At 45.9% G+C, this 19,970-nt stretch overlaps 1 protein-coding gene across 2 annotated transcripts in view; it reads left to right on the top strand.

Moving 5' to 3' along the window:
• The first annotated feature begins 18,988 nt into the window (after positions 1-18,988).
• LOC114041585 (T-cell-interacting, activating receptor on myeloid cells protein 1-like) overlaps positions 18,989-19,970 on the top strand; it is a 2,847-nt gene continuing 1,865 nt past the window's right edge. For both annotated transcript variants that reach the window (XR_003568932.1, XM_027860095.1), the window contains exons 1-3: positions 18,989-19,077; positions 19,327-19,362; positions 19,569-19,841. Coding sequence is in view for 1 of the 2 variants with exons in the window: in XM_027860095.1 (XP_027715896.1) it covers positions 19,044-19,077; positions 19,327-19,362; positions 19,569-19,841 (343 nt within the window). In the remaining variant the exon portion in view is untranslated. The remainder of the gene's footprint in view (positions 19,078-19,326; positions 19,363-19,568; positions 19,842-19,970) is intronic.

The following is a 19,970-nucleotide window of genomic DNA, read 5'->3' as shown; positions in this document are numbered from 1 at the left end:
CACCCTCACAACAACTCTGGCAGGTAGATGCTATTGTTATCCCCAGGAAACTGAGGCACACAGAGGTTAAATCCTGAGTCTAGACCCAGGGCTCTATCCACTGCACCACCAGCTGCCTCGAACCCCAGATCACCTTTGAGGTGCCTGCCAGCTCTCTATACCCCACTCCCATGGGGGGCGGGGCTATGCCCTCAGAATCACATCTGCCTGGGGGCCCCTAGCAGTCAGGAGACCTGGGGGAGATGGGGCCTTCCTCCTCGCTCCTAGAGCACCCAGGACAGAGATGATGGTGGGGAGGCTCCTAAGTGAGCTCTGAACAATGGTGGAAAGAGAAGCAATGGGAGAATCCCCCTCCCCAGAAACCCTGGTCCTGCTTCCCCCACAGGACCCTCAGTGAGCCCCATCTCTGGCCTGAGTTTTGGTTTCCAGAAATACCAAACTCTCCTCCTCAGCGTGGTCATGTCAGTGTCAGGTGAAAACGTGGCCTTCCTGTCAGTGGCTGGGCCCCTTCCATGGGCTGGGGCCATAGATAGCCCTCCTTGCCGGCCCCACTGTGGTGGGCTCACAGGAGCACATGACCATCCTGGGTTGGGGGGAAATGAGACAACCCCACTTTCTTTCTTGGCTCCCCACCGCCTTCAGACAAAGGTGACTGTGCGTGATGGGGCCAGCGCTTTTCTCTTTACACAGAGGGCCTGAGAGCCCAGGGGCCGGTGACCCTGCCCAGCAAGGGCATGAGCTCCCCAAGACCCAAGAGAACCAGCAGCGATGCCCCGCGTGGCTGCTCCCGGCACACCGAGCCCTGCTGGGCCTGGCCCAGGCGGCCCTGGGAGATGGCAGTGGAAGCTGGGCAGAGGGGCATTCAGCACTCCCCAGAGAGCTGCACACACCCCAACTGCAGTGCAGGCCAGTCAACCCAAGGACTGCTGCGTGGCCTGGCCACGTGGCCGGGTGAGAGGCCACAGAGACTTTCTCTTCTCACCCCCTCCCACGTCTGGGGTCACAGTACCATGAGGAGGACCATCTTGACCAGAAGCAGGTTCCATGCAGGTTTCCAGATGAGCAGATTATACTTTCTCTGAACCCTGTTAAGACAAGGGGGGAAAGTCAGATTCTCCACCAGTCGGGTATCACATAGATATTAGGGTTAGGGCCCATGGGGCCTCAGAAGTCAGCTAGACAGACCCTCTTGCTTTACTTGTAACTTTTGGCTTTTCCTCTTACTAGCTCCTGAGAGAATCTCCACGTTGGTTCCTGTCAAGAGAAAACAGCATGTGTTGGAGGTGGGGTGTTGTTAGGGGTTTGCCATCAGTCTCCCGCCCCAATATCACCAGGGGCTAAAGGCTCATGGTGACTATTAATGAAGCCCCTCTTTGTCTCGGTCTTGCCACCCCAATCCTTAGTCAGCATAACCCAGTGACCTAGTGCTTAGACCATTGGAGCTGGAGTCAAGAAGACCTGAGTTCAAATTCCACCTCAGAAACTGACTATCCGTGTGACACTGGGTGAAGGATTTAACCACTGTTTGCTTCAATTTCATCTATAAAATAATGATAATGACCCCTATCTTCTGAGGTTGTTGTGAACCTCAAATGAGGAAATATTTGTAAACTGCTTTGCAAACCTTAAAACACTGTATAATAAGTCCTAGCTATTAACCTGCTAACGATTGATCCCTTCTCCAATAGGGGGGCTCACTGAATCCTAGAATCTGATAGTCTGAAGGGACCTCAGCTGCCATCTTGTCCAATCCAGAACCCAAAGCCATCCCCACTATGCCATAACCAGCAAGGAGCTGTCCAGCTTCCCCTTCGATGCGTCCAAGGGAGAAGTCACCACTACACCATCTATGACAACTTGTTGGCATCTTTCCCAGGTCAGTTTGCACCATTTCACACTTCACAAGTAACAGCAGCAGCTACAAAGAATCAAGCAGCCATCATTTGCCTCCTGACCAGTCAGCAGCTCTCAGTCACCTTTTCTGAGGTCCCAGACATGGTCAGAATGCCTGGATGGACCAGCAACCTCTTCAGAGTGCCAAACCACGGAAATCAAATGAGGGAAGAGCTGAGTTATGTACCTACACACCAGATAGCACCCTGTCTACTCACCAACTGGGTGCCTTCATCCTTCTTCCAAACTGAAGTTGGTCCAATAGGTTCTGTTGTCCTGTGGACTCAGTTTCCCTTGGTTCTGGGTACTCCTTTTCAAGAAAGGCATACCCAAGCTAAAGTCCACACAGAAAAGGTCAGCCAGGATGGTGAGACGACTGGAGAACATGTTAGGGCAGAATACATCAGAATGTTTAGCCCCTTTGATCTCAACACAATGCCTCTGCTTAATGGTCTAGGATCCCATTAGCTGCCTTCTCTTTTCCCTGTTGCTGTTGTTTCTGTTTTTTTTGCTTCTGCTTCTGCTACTCCTACTTCTGCACTTTGTTTTTGCTTCTTCATTTCCTCCTTCTCCGCTTTCTTATACCGTTGACTCAAATTGAGCTTTTGGTCCATTCAATCCTCCAGAGTTTTCCCAGACAGATTTGCACTGAGCTATACTGCTCACATCTTGTGTTCATGGGGTTTGATTTTGGAATTCTAGCATAGACTGTCAGGTGCACCCACAAGACGTTCCATCGTATTAGATTCTTTCAGCATTCTAATTTAGATAATTTTGTATCCTCAGTTTGTCATTTGACATGTAAGCTTTGCCCTCCCATCCTTCAGCCATCTGCACGAAATCCTACAGATATTTTCAAATGGTTCCCTTATCCTGTATTTATGAGTCTGAATTCTGGAATTTCAGTGTAGATCTTTGCATAGCCCAGATCCCACATGACCTCCTGCTACCCCAAGTTCAGTGTTGGGCTTATTGGGATAATTTGAAATCATTATAATTATGCAAAGATAGCTCTAGTCTCCAAAAACAATATTCTCTACAGATCAAGTAGAAACCAAATAGCAAACATTTTAATTGGGCTCTAATAGAAAAATAGATATAATAGGGGTAATTAGATGCCCTCAAATTAGGCACCCTTGGCTACTTCTAGAGAGACAATGTGCTACCATAAGAATCAATATGTAAGCATCAATTCATAAATTCCCCAAATATTAAAAGCAGAATATTCCCCCTCTTTTATACATATTATAGTTATAGCCCAACACTATCAGAATAAATAAAAAATTCTACAATATATAAAAAGATACCAATTATAATACCAGGTGCATCCGTGGGCTAATAACCAGCAATTATTCACACAGAATATATCTTACTTTATAAAAAAAAATTTTTAATGAACAAAAATATATTTTCTTTCCCTCCCATGGTCCCTCAATTGAGAAAAAAATTAAACCCTTGTAACAAATGTACATAGTCAAGTAAAAACAAATTCCCCCATATTGTCCACAAAATATTTATCTCCATCAACAACTTCAGTCCACCATCATTCTGTCATGAGACAGGTCATGGTTGGGCATTGTATTGAACACAGTTCATAAACCTTTCAGAGTTATTTCTTTTCATAATATTGTCATTGTTTCTGAAATTGTTCAGTTTTTTGCATCCTACAGCAATTCGCAACTTCCCAGTTTTCTCTGAAACCTAATGGTTTCATAGTTTCTTATAATACAATTAAATTAAGTTCAGTCATATATCACAATTTGTTCAGCCATTCCTCAAGTGACAGGTACTCCCTAGTTGACGGTTTTTAGCCACTATTAAAAAAAAAAGGCTGCTACAAATATTTTTGTTGACATGTGTCTTTTCCTCTTTCCAGCAATCATTTAAAGATAAAACTGTCGACTAGGCAAATTCAAGTTTACAGGGCTCTCAAAAGAGCACTACAGGTCAAAAAACTTAAACACTCTAATGCGAAAATAATTAAAGAAAATTGCTGAGAACTTCTGAACACAAAAACCAAAGTGCCAACCAAAAGAATCCACAGATATCCCACAGGGGAAAACAAATGTTGCAAACTCCAAGATATATAGTGGTTAAACTTTGTGATTCTACTAACAAACAACAAATACTTCAAGTAAAAAGGGAAGGGAGATTTAAGTAACACAAGACTATTTTGCATCGACTAGGAACTGTAGGAGGGAATGGGATAATGAGTTCCAATGAGCAAAGGAGCTCAAGATGAAGCTCATGGTATACCTGCCCTGCAAATCTGAGCCTAGCCACAATTGAAAAAAAAAAAAGCTGGATATTCAATAAGAAAGAAGCATTCAAAATATTCCTTTAAAAAAACAGACGTGAAAAAATTTATTTGCTTCTCAAATACCCCAAACAGAGGAAATTCAAGAAGGGTAAATAAATGAACTAAGGACAACAACAAAATAGCAACAGAGTCCGTTGGATATTTCTTTCTCAATGTACTTGAGGATACCAGCGTGTAAGCCCAAGTCAAATACAAGTAAAGAGGAAGAAATGGGCCAGAAATGCTGGGGACTAACCCTCTCAACTCAACTATAGGGAATCTTGAGGTCTCTCAAGAAGAGAGCCCAAAGGAGAATGGGCAAGGATGCAAAGGGGGAGGTTGAAAGAGGAAGAAAGAAAAAGGGAAGTCTTATCTCAGTGGAAGAAGGGGGTACCGTAGGCGAATGCTCTTATGTGAGAAGAAAGATACTCTATAGAGAGGAGGACCTTACAAAAAGCATGATCTGTAGGAATTTGGTGTTTAGAGAAATCATTCATGCTACCTTAGGAGAAGAGGAATCAAAGTTGCTATGGGTGACTAATACTCAGAAGAGTGGGAGAGCATGGATCCAAGGAAGAGCTTTTTTCAGTATTTATTCAATATTATTTCATTAAATATTTTCCAATTACATGTAAAAAAATCAACATTCTTTTTTTAAATTTTGAGTTACAAATTTCTCTCCCCCCTTCCCTACCTTGCTTGCCTTAATATATCAATTATACATATAAAGTCATGCAAAACAGTTCCATATTAGCCATGTTGCAAAAGAAAACACAAAAAAAAACAAGAAAAGTAATGTTTAAAAAGTATGCTTTTGGGGGGGGCATCTAGGTGGTGCAGTGGATAAAGCTCTGGTCTTGGAGTCAGGAGGACCTGAGTTCAAATCCGACCTCAGACATTTGACACTTACTAGCTGTGTGATCCTGGGCAAGTCACTTAACCCCAATTGCCTCATCAAAAAGAAAAAAAAAGTGTGCTTTGATCTGCACTCAGAGTTCATCAGTTCTCTCTCTGGAGATGGATAGCATATTTCATCATTGGTCCTTTGCAATTGTCTTGGATCATTGTCTTGTTCAGAGTAGTTAAGTCTTTTGCAGTTAATCAGGGGGTCCCTAAGCTAGTTCAAGATGGTGGAACACATGGCATCTGGAAGCTCTGTTGCTCACTACCTAGTTCCAGGTCACAATTCTAGGCTGGAATTATGAGGGAACCTATGCCTAGTTGGAGCAAGGATGGAGAGGAGCAGTTATGGTTGCAGCCTTAACTGTGTACTGAGCAAGCAACAAGTTCAGAAGCAAACAGGAGCCATGTGACTCTGACTTCAGGAACAGAGCAGGACTCAGTTCTAGCCTCCAGCCCAGACTGAAGCTTGCAGAAGGATAACAAGGGCAGGAATCTCAGACCAAAAGTGGACCTGAAGTATTGTCACTCTGTTACCTGCCAAATGTCCTTGGCTAATAGCGGATGAGTTCGGAAGTAGTCTACTAGAACTCCCAACCAGGAACAAGCTGACAGACCTCACCCTGTGTCTGGAACTTGCAATGCTCAGATGAAGAAGGCAGGCAGCAGACTTCACCATGATTGTATCATTTGGGGAGCACTGAAAGCCTGCAGTTCTCCAGCCTGAGTTGTCCCCGGGATCCCAGGATAACACAACACTCAATAGTTCCAAAAAAGGAGCAGAAGTACCCAAAAGAACAAATACTTGTCTGATAATTTCTTCCCAGAAGTATACAAAACCTGAGCATAATAGTCCTAAGTCAAAGAGTAGGTTGAAAGAATAAGCAAACAAAAAAGCATCCCACCAAAAAGAGCCAATCATGGTGACAGGGAAACTCAAGACCCAAACCCAGAAAAAAATGATGAATAAAAAAATCTACAAATAAAGCCTCAAGGGAAAAATGCAACTTGGACACAAGTCCAACTAGAATTTTTAAAAGAGATAAAACAAGAGTTTAAAAGACACCTAAAATTATTTTTTAAAACCAAATGATAAAGGGAGAAGTAGGGGAAAGAAATGAAAGCTAGGGAAGAAAGATGCGGGAAAAGAATTAAAAGCTCTGAACAGTAGGCACAAAACTTTTACCCAAGAAAAATAACTCTCTGAAAATTAGAATTGCCCAAATAAAGTTAATGACTCCATGAAGCATCAAGAAATATTAAACCAAAGTCAAAAGACTGAAAATAGTAGAAAATGTTATCTCTTAGCAAAAACTACTGTCCCAGAAAACAGATCCAGAAGAGATAATTTAAGAATCATTTGATTACCTGAAAGTATGACCAGAAATAAAACCTAGGCATCAAATTTCAAAAAATCATAAAAGAAACCTGCCCAAATTTCTTCAAACCAGAAGTCACATAGAAGGAATAGAAGGAATCTATTGGCCACCTCCTGAGAAAAAAAAAAGAAAATTCCCAAGAATATTGTAGCCAAAATTCCAAAGTTTGAAGGTCAAACAAAAATGCTGCAAGCAGCCAAAAAGGGGGGAAAAAAATACACATACCAAGGAGTCACAGGCAGAATCACACAAGATCTGACAGCCACTATCATAAGGGAGTGGAGAGCTTAGAAAATTATATTTCTGAAGTTAAATGATCCAGTCTGGGCTTATAGCCAAGAATAAGTTACCCAGGAAAAAAAACAGATTATAATTTTACAGGGGAAAATGCACCTTTAATAAAATAGAGGACTTCTAAGTATTCTTGATGGAAAGACCAGAGCTAAGTATAGCATTTGTTTCACTTACATAGGAGTCAAGTGAAACTTAAAAAGGTAAAGGTAAGAGATCAAAGTGTCACTGACAAATTATCCTTTGAGTTGAGAAGAGTTCATTCAAGATGTTGGAGCGAGTGTAGCACTGGAGCGCCCCCTTCAGGAGCAAAGGCAGGGCTGAGGGGAGGCAGGAAGGGATATGCTAAAGGTGATCCTCAGCTCCATTGGTATCTCAGAGCAGAAGAGCCAGCCTGGGGGACTTCCCCTGGAATAGTGGGCTCTTTCTCCAGCTTCCTTTCCTGATGCCTGTCCATCCACAGACACTATGATACAACTTATTATTGTGTTACCCAACCACCCCTCCAGTGAAATGAATTTTGCATCAAACACAAAGAGGCCAGGGGTAGGTAAAGAAAGGCAGAGAGCTCAGCCTTAGTCATTTTCCTTACGGGGGACCTGGAGCAATTGTGACTAAATTCATAATTTAGGGCATCCACTCCCAACAACATGGTTGTCTGGAAGCAAGAGTTCATTTCAAATTATGATGTCTCTTGTGCTGTATATATTTCAGGGACACTTCTTTCCCATTTCTGGTTGGGCTCTTTTTCTTTTCAAATCCCAAGAATTAAGATCGCCTCTAGTCATTTCCAAGTAGGGAGACAGGCTCAGTCTCTTCCTATTCCCCACAATCAACACACTGCACAAGGTATAGCCAGTATCACTGGAACACAGAGTTCACAGACAGAAGAAAAATGCAAGAAGATCAGTAAAGTTGTAAGGTGGCAGCTTGTGAAGGGCTTCAAAAACCAAATAGAGGGTTTTCTATTTGATCCTGGGGGTAATAAGAAGTCACTAGGGTTTATGAAATAAACGAGCAATAGGGTCTGTTAGTAGCAGACTAATACACAGGGACGTGTTTGACCTCTACAGAGGAGTGCTCTGGGGCATCTTGGGCCTTGGATACCGTTAAAGAGATGCTGGAGACTGCTAGGGACTCAAAGTGGGGGCCAGAGGCTGGGGGCTGGGGGCTAAGAAAGGGGTTCTGAAGCTTCATAAAGCTAAAGCCCTATGGGAACAGCCTGAGGTCATGGAGCTATCCCAGGTCCTTAGAGAGACCTGGAGAAGTGACTGGAGATTCCTTGTGTGATGAGGGGAGTTGGAGAAGTGCTCATTTCAAATGATGATCCTTCCTAGAGGGTCCACCATGGGAGGGTGAGAGAGCCTCCCTTGGAGGCAAGGACAGCTCTCCGCTAGTGGTTACGGTGAGGATATAGTTTCTTCTGATTCTCTCTCTTCTCTTGGAATGGGTGAGGAAAAGACTACACGGCATCATTTGTTCCACTGAGTCTTCAGTGTCCCTAAGGACCAATCAGTTTTTAAAAAGCACTGATAGGGGTTTCGGTCTAAGAACAGAGACCTCAAATTCTGACCAAGTGAATGTCAGCTTAGGGTCACCCAGTTTCAAGGACTGACCATGCTGTGACTCCTTTCAAGCTCAGTGTCAAATTGTGTGGCTCTGGAGCCCTCTGCTGGCTGCAGGGAACTTCTTTTCAATCCTGAAACAAAGGTTTCTGAATTTCATCTGAGCCCGGTATCAAATGTGGTTGCCAGCGTGATTGTAGGTTTGTGAGAGTAGAGTAGCAAGCTTCACACTCACCTACACTGGGGGGTCAGCCAGAGGGTGGGACTTCACTATAAAACTGTAGTATGCTTGTGAGAGGCATACCCCTCCCGAAGACAATCCCCCCTGGAGTCACAGCTGCCCTGGCACCCACATCTGTCCTTTCAGGCTGAGTTCAGTGATTACGGCTGTCCTTCCTCCCAAGCCATTTCCCTTCTTCAGCCCAAAATGCGGAACCTCCTTCAGGGTGCACTTTCCAATGGACAACATGCCCTTCTCAACAGCTCAGTCAGGTATGGAGATCAGACACAACCAGTGTGCCTAGCCTAGTAAGCAGTCTCTCTTATTTGGCAAATGAACAGTTATCGATGTAACATTAATCACAACAGGAAGACAGAAGTAAGAGGTGTGCTCCATGGGCTAGCATGGGGGTATTGATGGAAGAAGCACACGCAGCAGTGAGATCACAGATCCAAGTTCTTCCAAAGCGTTAGACATTGGGGTAGCCCATTCAACCTGCTTTGTCATTTTCTGAGGTCACGTCTATCTTTGGGTTCAGTACATGACCTGATCCTGAGCGTGCCTGGGGCTGAAAGAGAAAGGAGAAACTCGAGAGAGAGCCAGACCTGGGAGGGAAAGTTATAAAAGGTGGAGATCTGGGGGCAACACAGGATGACAGCTCCTACTCCCTAACCTGAGTGTGTTGCCAGGAAGCCCTCCACACCCCCGCCGTCCCCATCAGGTTGCACAGCTACACTGAGCAGATGCCAGCCAGATCCCGAGGTGAGTGACCGAGGCACTCCCCTAAGCAGTCAATGGCTGCTTCCACTGAACCTAAAAAACCCTTTTGTTCTGCCTTTTATTTCAAGTTTTACTTGGTTTGTTGATGTTTTTGCTTTGCTTCAAACTAATATGTCCTCAGGTTGAGCTTCACGTCCCCGACACAATTTTCACGTGACCATGTCATGCTTTTGTATGCACCTCTTGTTACCTGCTCTTGGTTCTCTCCTGCCTTGCTCTGGGAGTCCAGTGGAAAGACGGGGGATAAAGAAGGGAAAGGGGATTGCTCTCCTCCCCCGGGAACGGCAGTGTTACCTAAAGATGAAGCCCAGCTGTATATACCTGCCCCATGTGGCATGAGAGGAGAGGTCTTGGATTTCAGGTACAACTGAACAACCGTCTCTACTTCAGTCCCAAATGAGAAAGATCCCTTTTCACGCGATAGCAGCAAGTGTCTGGAACAGAGGTGTAACCCCTTGCTTCCCCAAGCCACAGCCCTCTTCCTCTGCTCCTTCTTCAGTGAATATTCTTCAGTAAATCCCACCCCTTGGCCTGGGGATAACCACTCTCAGGAACTTCATTGTTGACGCAAGTGGGCGAACATGCGTCAGGCTCTCTACGAGGAGCTTTCACAGACAATCTCTCATGGTCGTGGCTGCTGCCTCTTCTGGGGCTGGGGGAGTCCGTTATCGGGATGCCTCTCCTTCTGGCTACATGGACAAGCTTACCCCATGTGCTTCTAGGGCAGTGATTACAGTTCGTGGATAGGATGAGGAGGACACTGTGCTATACTCAGGACAATCCTCTGAATGGGAAAAGGCAAAAAGGAGAAAAAAGATTGCGAGTGATCTCTCTATCACCTTTATAGAACAATGCAAATGATAGTGTTGGGGGGGGGTGAGGTTCTATAATAAGACTTCATCTTCCCAAGTCTCAGCCAATTAGCCATGATTAGTTTTATGATACATTTTTCATATGGTTGTTAATAGTTCACATCTATTCTTTTGAAAAGTGCCTGTTCATGCCCTTTGACCATTCATCTACTGAGGCTCTTTTTACACATAATATGCACATATATCTGCACCAATTGCCTGTATAGCTTGGAGATCAAAATGCTTTTTTAGATAAATTTGTTGTCACTTTTTTCCCAGGGAGCTATTTCCCTTGTAGAGCTCTTACCTCTCTGCCGGCCTCCAGTCTTGCAGCTCCGATTGCCTACTGGACATCTTAAACTCGACATGTCCCAAGCTGGCTTCAGTACTTTTCCCCCAAATCCTCTCCTCTCCCTAACTTCCCTGCTGCTGTTGAGGACACCACCATTGTCCCAGCCTCCCAGGCTCCCCATTTAGGTGTCACCCTTGACTCCTCACTCTCTCATTCCCATATACAATCTGTTGCCAAGGCTCATCGGTTTTGCCTTCATAATATCTCTCCCAAGTTGCCCCTTCTCTCCTCCAATGCTGATACCATCCTGGGCAGGGCCACAACACACAGCATCTGGACTATTTCGATAGGCTGCTGATTGGACTCCCCGCGGCAAGTCTCTCCCCATTCCAGTCCAGCCTCAACTTAGCTGTCAAAATAATCTTCCTAAAATGCAGGTGTGACCACGTCACCCTCCCATGCAACAAACTCCAATGGCTCCCTGTGACCTCCAGGATCAAATAGAAAATCTTTTGTTTGGCTTCCAAAGCCCTTCCTATTGCTCCCCTATTACCTTTCCAATATTCTTCTTTCATCCACCCCTCCTCCCCCATGTCCTCTGTGATCCATTGACCCTGACCTCCTTGCTAGTCTTTGAACAAGACAGTCCATCTCCAAACTCTAGACGTTTTCACTAGCCCCAGGCCTTGAATGTCCTTCTTCATCACCGCTTCCTAGCTTCCCTGGCTTCTCTCAAGTCCCGGGAAAAAAGTCCCCCCTTCTACGGAAAGTCTTTCCCTGTTCTCCTTAACTCTAATGCTTTTTCTCTGCTGATTATTTCCGATTTATCCTGTATGTAGTTTGTACGTAGATGTTTGCATGTTGGCTCCTTCATTAGACTGTGAGCTCCTTGAAAGCAGAACTGTCTTTGGCCTTTCTTTGTATCCTCAGTGCTTAGCACAGAGCCTGGCATACAGTAGGTACTTAGTAAATGATTATTGTTGTTTATCTCACTCTTTCCTTCTCCCTTTCTCTCTCTCTGGACAGGTTCATTCACCAACAGCCTGCCCTCACACTAGCAGGTCCAGAAAATGTTCCCAGAGTGAGAGGTGGGTTCTATGAAAAGCTTTAAATACCAAAGGATTTTCCACTTAATTCTAGAGGTAATAGGAAGGTAAAAGAGGATTACTTTTGAGAGGGTTGTCTGGGATGAGTTAGGGGACTGGCTTTCTGCATTTGCAAATTTAGAGACATTTCCACTCCAAATGTTCACATGGACTATTTGTACCCGACCTGTGGTAGAGCCTTCTGAGCTTGTGTTGGTCTGATCGGCCAGTTGGACAAACCGTATCTTGACCCCAACATAGCAATATCATTTTGGTCCTCTTTGAGAACAAAGGACAAAAACTAAACAAACAAACAACTGAATAGCCATTTTGGTTGGTCTCTTCCACACAATCAGCTTTGGTATAAAACCCGTGAATCTTCAACTTTCCTGCCTGCATGCAAAGGATGCTGTCCAAAGTGACCTACATGCAGAAGGCCAGTCCTCTAACTTTTCCCAGATAAAGGACGCTGGGTAAGGGACTCTGAAGATAACAGTCAGCTGCACCCTGTGACTATGGAGCTAGAGAAACTTGGGGAGAAGGTCACTGTAGATGCCTTGTGTCAAGGAGGGAAACTGATAAACATTTATTTTAAATAGCAATCCTTCCTAGAGGATAAACAAATTATGGAAGATAAGACAGCCTCCCTTTGGAGAAAGAACTGTCTCCCCTTATGAGGGCATGATTTCTCCTGTCTATCTCTCTTCTTCCCCCCCCCAACCCCAAACTGAGTGGGAGGAGAGAGAACTGCACTGGCATCTTTTTTAGAATAGTTTTATTTAAAGATTTAGCCTCCCTATCTTGCCCAAGCTAGAAGTACAGTGGCTCCTCGTGGGCTAATCCCATCAGTACGGGACCACTGATCTGCTCTTTCCAGCCCAGGCTGATTCATCTTCCTTAAGCAACCTGGTCCCCCTTCCCCGAAACAGACACGTAACTGGGGACTCACCATATTAATGCCAAATGTAAAGCTGATGCCTCTGATTGACGTGGCCCGCCGCAGCTCACGATGTCCAAGCTCAAAAGATCCTCTAGCCTCAGTTTCCCAAGAGCAGGGATTAAAGGTGTGAACCACCATCTTCTGTTGCAGTGAGCTTCCAGTGCCCTTTGGAATGATCTATCCCAAAAAAAGTCCTAGGGAAAGAACAGAGTTCTGAGATCCCAAACCTTGCTTGTTCTTAAGACCTCAGAATGTGAACAAGACCAGACAGTGGAGATGGAAATCCCCTGGGTCCAAGCGCAGGCTTCCAAATTCAGGCAAATCTATGTGTCTCTGGTGCCCTCTGCTGGCTTCAGAGAACATTCTCATCTGGACGTGTTTCAGATTTTTATCTAAAAGGAGCTAGCTACCATGTCCTGCCGCTTCCCTAGGTCCGCAGTGTTAGGAAAACCAACTTCGCACAGCCCTCCCTGGGGCCGCCACTCTGGGCCATCCGAACTGTGGAACTCTGTCATTGTCTCCCCATACCTACGTGGAGGACAGACCCATCCTCAGGGGAGGGAATCAAAAACCACATTTGCCCTGGCACGAAGATCTCGTCTATGAGATGGGTGAAGTTCTGAGGTCCCAGCTGCTCCTTCTCCCATGACGTTTACTTTCCCCCGCCTCGTAATAGCAGCAGTTTCTTTAGGGGATATTTTGCGATGTAGAAAGTGTTCTCCCCACAACCCTGTCAGGCAGATAAATGAGGCACTCCGATGATACCTAAATCATCGAGACATATTTTTAAAAATGATTCCCTATAAATATATTAACCATCACAAGAGAACATAGACAAAATTTTCACATTGTGGGACAGTATGAATGAGTTGTGTGTTAACTTCTATACTATAGAAGGGAGTACGTACATCAATGTGACATCAATGATGTCACATATCTATGCAACTGTCAAAGAATTATACATAGACAGAGCCAATGAAATTCACTTCGCAACTAGAGAAAGGGCATGTTTATGTCTGGGACTCAGAGGTTGATATCACCAGGTGCTGGGTGATGGCTAGTCCCAGGGCTGGAAGAGAGGGCTTCTAGTGCATCCTGAGAGGTTTGGGGTATTTCTCTGCTACCATCAGCTTGATCTCACATCTGCTCCATTTCTTCTACTCCCACACTCACCACTGTCAGGGGCCAGCAACCAGCACCTCAATTCAATTTAACCACTTAGTATTGACTAGCTTTTACAAAGTAACGTTTTCTTCAAAGCTATAGCCAGAACAAATATCCAACCATTTTCCCCTGACGCCTCAGGGATAGACTCTTAGCTGAGTTGCTACATAGCATTGGTTCCACTAAGTTGACATCCAGATGGATCCTGACTGCTGGATGATTCCTTGTGTTAGCTCCCAATACCTTGGATCCTGAAGGTCATGCCTTGCTCTTTGGGGCATCAGTGCTGAGCTGACTGCAAACACTGGGGACACTGGAACTCCTTCCCAAATTTTTTGAAACTCACAAGACTGGAAAGTCCCATTTCTTCACCTAAACTAAAAAAGAACAAATTTAGATGCTCCGAACCAAAGCCCTTTAATAGAGCCTCATGGCCTCAGAGGCGAGAAGGCCCCAAGGACTCTCCTCTTACAGTACTTTCTCTCATCAGACACAGCGAGTGAAGGAATCACTGAAATCCCCAGACAATGCAGCTCAAGAGAAGCTGACTCAGTTCGGTGAAGATGCCTCCAGTTCTGACTACAGATAACTGAAAAAGGACCCTTTTCACCACGTGGTTGGCAAACCAGATCCGTTTACAGAATGGCTATGCATGCTGAAGTCTCCTCAGGGCACTTCCTTTCCATGGCATCACAACTCTCCCAGAAGCAGGTTCTTCAATATCTCCACTTGGATAGATGCCACCCAGGAAACTCTACACAGGTTCCAGACGCCCATTACATTTTCATTATATTAAAGACAGCATCTGACTCACCTAATATCATTTCTCATAAACACTTGTGGTTTAACCAATCCTTTGGCCTTTGGGACCCACATAGGAAAGAATGACCTTTCCTAGCCCAGGACTATATCCCAACCCCTCTGCTCATTGCTAGAAAGCTTTCTCTAAGGGCATTATCATAAGTCATTCGTATGTCTCAAAACTATACTCTCAAAAGCAAAATGACTATTCATCTGGGCATCTAAATCTATCTCATGAGACCACTGCTCTAACATGTTGCGAAATCGAATATTGCACTACCATAGCAAGGAAACCAATTTTCAAGGTTCCTCATCCTTGTGGGTTCTGTAACAGCTGAGTATAGTGTTAGGAGGGAGAAAGCACTTAGCTCCCAACTGCCATTTCCCATGTCGGTCTCCTCACACCTTCGATGTTCTAAGGCATTACACTCATCTCTACAAAATTCTGTTTTCTTCGATTGAGTGTGTATTACCAATTGAGTGAAGTGCTGGAGACACCCCCCCCCCCCAAGCTGACATTGATACAGTCATGATTTCTTTGGGTCCAGCTTTTCCACAAGCTCCAAGTTTAAAGTGCCTACTCTGTGCCCAGATTTAGCATTCGAAATGCTTTACAAATGTTTTCTCATTTGATCTATACTCAAAAGCCATTTGGAATTACGCAAATAAAGTGACTAAAATGGCCACGCCCTTTCAGGTATTCCACAGCTAGGTTTATACACCTAGGAGGGCTCTGAGGAAAACAAAGGTCCCATTTCCACCAAAATGTCATTAACCACACTTTTCATAGAAGCAAAGGACTGGAAATAAAGTAAATTCCCATCATCACCTTTATTTTGTTAATTTATTTTTTTCTGAATTGTTCAAATCTGGGAAGTCAGGTAAGATTTTGCCAATAATTTTTTTATGCTTATGTGATTGTTTTTCTGTGTTGATGTTTGTCTACAAAGACATCTAAGTGCACTCTAGAGAGAATATTGGACCTGGAGTCAGGTCCTTGAGTCAGGAAGACCCAAGATATTTACTAAATATGTGAACCTGGGCGTGTCACTCTTTGTCTCCCTCAGTTTCCTTCTCTGTAAAATGGGTATAATAATAGCACCTACCTCCCAGGGTTGTTTTGAGAATAAAATGAGATATTTTTAAAGCACTTTGCAAATCTCAAAGTATTATGTAAATGCTGGCCATTATTGTTATTATTAAGTTTTAAAATGTAAATAAATAGGAGCAGCTAGGTGGCACAGAGGATAGAGCTCTGGCCTTGGAGTCAGGAGGACCTGAGTTCAAATCTGGCCTCAGACACTTGGCATTTACTAGCTGTGTGACCCTGGGCAAGTCACTTAACCCCGATTGCCTCACCACAAACAGAAAAATAAATAAATATTATTCAAATATTATTATTCAAAAAAGAAATTTAGGTGATGAAAAATGAAAGTTGTCAAAACAAATTTAAATTTAAAGAAAAAATCCTATGAATCAAATTCCTAGGGTTTGTTTTAGATACAAACAAAAGTCTTCAGTAGAAGTAATAAAAGAAAGTGGATACCTATCAGTTAGGGACTAGCTAGGTAAATTGTGGGACATATATGGAGTGGAGCATGACTGCTTTAAGACACAGAGATCATGATGAATGCAGAGACACATGGAAAGATTTGCATGGACTGATGCCAGGTAAAGTGGGCAGAGCTAGGAAAGTAAGATATAAAATGAGTACCATGCCGTAAATGCAGATAATCACCAAATAACCGAAACTGAATGTTGAGAAATTCTAAAGAGCAGACTTGGCCGCAAATGAAAGATATCAGAAGGCTGTTCTCCCTAGTATCCCAACCCTTTGGTGAACGCCTTGACCATAATCCATATAACATCAGTTTTAGGTGTGTGAATCAATCTGGGTATTTTTTTTTTCCTCCTCTTAAGAGGGGAGGTTGGAGAGACCTCCTACGTCTGGCATTTCTCATCCAGTTGTACTTATTCTGGATTTCTTTGACTTCACCACATTCCTGTGCCAGATACTTCCTCCCCTCCTCTCTCCACTGGCATTTCAGCCTCCTTTTGTGTTGTGTCTTTCCCCGTTAGATTGTAAACTCCACGAAGGCAGGGACTGTTTCTTTTCTTGTATTTGTATCACCATTGTGCTTAGCACCGTGCCTGGCAGGCAGTAGGCTCTCTATAAATATTTGTTGACTATTAATAAGTCTTTATAGACTATGATCCAGTGATGCTGGCCTTCTTGCTGTTTCCTGTCTAAGAGGCCCCATCTCCTGACTCTGGGTGCTTTCCTGGGATGTCCACCATGCCTAGAAGGCCTTTGGCTTCCTTCAGCTCCCAGCTAAAATCCCCTCCTTTTCCACAAGAAGCACTTTCTGATCTCTCTTAATTCCACAGCCTTCCCTCCACTGATGATCTCCAGTTACCCCTTTCTATATCTGCCTTTGTACATGGCTGTTTGCACGCTGTCTCCCCCATCAGACTGGGAGCTTCTTGAGGGCAAGCTTTGTCTTTTGACTTTCTTTGTATCCCAGGCATTTAGCACAGTGCCTGGCACATAGTAGATATTTAATACCTACTTTCTGACTGTAACTTTCTTTCCTCCTTCCCAAGGGACCCTAAGAATTCCTTACTAACAGAAACAAGTTTCTCACTGGACTCACCAGGACCTTCTTCTTCAGGCAGGAGGGGATGTCTTGTGGAAAAACGTTGTGGTGTTCTGTGGACCTAGCCCTGTGTGGCTAAGAATCCTGACCGATTTCTTAGAAACTAAATTTGTTTAATTTAGTTTGATTTGTGTAATTGTTCAATGCTTAACTCAGGCCCCAGTTACGCTGACCAGAAGCCCATTCAGATCCAAAGACCGATGCAAGGAATGCAAGGAGTTGTCTCCTGTTATCTACCTCAGCAGCCCACACGTGGGGTCTGCAAACTGCCTCTGGGCTGGCCAGGCAGACCCTGCATCCTCATGCCTCTTTTTGAGTTCCATAAAACGTGTCAGCTATGACACTCGGTGGAGGGGGCCGCCCCCTTTCCAGCTTGCCCTTCTGCTGGATAAATTCATGACACTTTTCTTTAAAGTTATTTCAGTTCTGAGCTTAGTTCTCCTGGAGGCCACCATCTCCACCCCACTCTTCTAGCCGACCTCATCCTGTTTTCCATCCTCACATAGACCCTCTGTGAATCACAGCATGGCTCCTCCTCACCCCTTCCAACCCTGCACTCTCCTGTGCATCCATAGGGAGGCAGAGAGGCAGTGTGGTATGTGAGGCATTGCAAAGGGGCTGTGAAGTGTGGGAGGGGGAGAAGTTCTGTGGAATCAGCCCAGAAAGATAGACTCAGGACAGATTTTGGAGGGCTTTACATTCCAACCACAGGACTTTGTCTTTCATCTTAAAGGCAATGGGGAGTGACTGGAAGTTCTTGAGGGGGAGCAGAACTTGTCAGAGCTATGCCTTAAGAATTCCCATTGGGCAGCGTGTGAAGGTGGACTGGAGAGCAGAGAGGCTGGATGTGGAAAGGTCAGGAGGAGGCTTTTGCCCTAGTCCTGGTGAGAGGTAATGAGCTGCTCCCTGAGGCCATGGTCATGTGAGTTGAGAGGAAGGGAGGGAGGTGAGAGATGTCCATGGAGTGGGGAGAACAAGTGTTAGGGACTGATGGGGTATAGGAGGAAGCTGAGGGTGCCTCCAAGCTTCTGGACCTGGTGGCCTGGAAGGAGAGGGGCTTGCAGTAGAAACTGGACGCCAAAGAGGAGGGGGACGGAGAATGACCAGGAGCCTGGCTCTGCTTGGTTTTGTTTTGAATGTGTTGATTTGAGAAGCCAAGAGAGAGAATGTTAGAAAGAAGAGAATCCACATCAAATCAAAATGACCGTGGCCGGTGGAAGAGGCGATAAGAACTGAGAATGACGATGGCGTGACTCTGACGGTCCCTGTGACTCGGTGTTGTAGACGGCTTGGATGCCAGCTCCCAGCCCTGTCCCCCCACGGTGCCTCCTTCAGTGTTCAATTAATTCCTCATCCTCTCCAGCTTCTTCCTTCACATGCCTTCCATCTCCTGATGCCCCAGAAACGTGGCTTGTCTCCTGACCACGCTGGTCCCCTTGGCACCCTCTTCACTACTGGGCAAACCTCTGCTCCCCCCTACACTGGGTGGGGATGGGGGGGAACTAGGCAGGTTCCTTGCTCTCTGCCGCGCCCCCTCTCCCTCCCAACATCACTCTGAGAAGGGGGAGGGGCCAGCAGGGGAGGGCAAGGTGGGCCCAGGAAGGTGAGAAAGAATGTTTCTAGGGGGGAAGAAGAGGAAAACGGAAAAAGGATGAGAGGGGAAAGGCTAAGGAGAGGGGAAGGCGGGATGGATGCTGCAAGAGAAAGCCTAGAGAGCTTCCCAGAAGGGCCAGATGCCCCCATCTCCCCAGTTTCCCTGGACAGACCACAGGCCCTGGAGCTGGGGGTGTGACTGACAACTGTTGTGATCACATCCTGTGGCTTGGATCACGGGAGGCACAGGGCCCAGAGGCAGTCCCACTTCCTCCTTCTCCTTTCTTCATGACCCTTTGGCCAGGCAGCTTAGATCAGGGCTGAGGGGCCAGCATGGCCCCCAGAGTCACCTCTCTGCTGTGCCTGGGTGAGTGCCAAGGGCCCCAGGCTGGGCTGGAGGGGAGGAAGACTCTGAGAAGGTCCTTGGACAGGGGCTACGTGGGACAGATGGGGACACTGAGGCTGGGGAGAGGCTGCCTGCACAGAAAAGTGCACTAGTGCCTATCGCTTGCTCTGTGTTTGATCCACAGTGAGTTGGATGGGGTGGGGGTGGGGTACAGAGGTGGAGCTGCTGGGGCAGGGGCAGGATCGCCTGTAACCTGAGCCTCTCCTTCAGGGCTGTGTCTGAGCCAGAAGATCACAGCTCCAGAGGGTGAGTCCTTCCCCTCAAGGTGCCCCTGCCAATCTTCCCCCTCAGCGCTACCTCCAAGGCAGCCAATTCTGCAGAGAGGGGGGAAGGGAGGGAGGTGCCTTTTCTGAGCTGAAGGGGGTGCCTGTGGTTGGGAGAGTAAGGGTCGGGGGCTGGGACAACACCTGGGAGGGCAGGGCTCTGAAATCCAGGCCCTGATTCCCTTCCAGGGACACTGCTCAGACCCTCCATCAGGGCTGTGCCCAGCTCTGTGGTCCCCAAGGGGGCAGAGGTAAAGCTCTATTGCCAGGGCCCACAGGGAAGCAAGAGTGTTCAGCTTTGGAAGGATGAAGCATTCTCACTCCAGATAAATACCTCCAGAGAAGAGGCTGAGTTCCGTCTTCAACGAGAGAGAATAAGTGCTGCAGGCAGCTACAGCTGCCGCTACTGGCAGGGACTCCACTGGTCAGAGTTCAGTGCCCCCCTGCAGCTGGTGGTGACAGGTAAGGAGGGGCCCAGGAAGTCCTGGCTCTGGTGGGCAGGGCTGGTCCTGCCCACTCAGCCCCAGGGCCCTCCCTGGGATGTCATTTCCCCCCTCATAGCCCCAAAGACCCCGGTTTGCTGGAGAGGCC

Source organism: Vombatus ursinus, unplaced genomic scaffold (assembly GCF_900497805.2).
Source record: "Vombatus ursinus unplaced genomic scaffold, bare-nosed wombat genome assembly UNPS02014175.1, whole genome shotgun sequence".
NCBI lineage: Eukaryota > Metazoa > Chordata > Mammalia > Diprotodontia > Vombatidae > Vombatus > Vombatus ursinus.
This window is presented reverse-complemented; position numbering and strand designations above follow the sequence as displayed.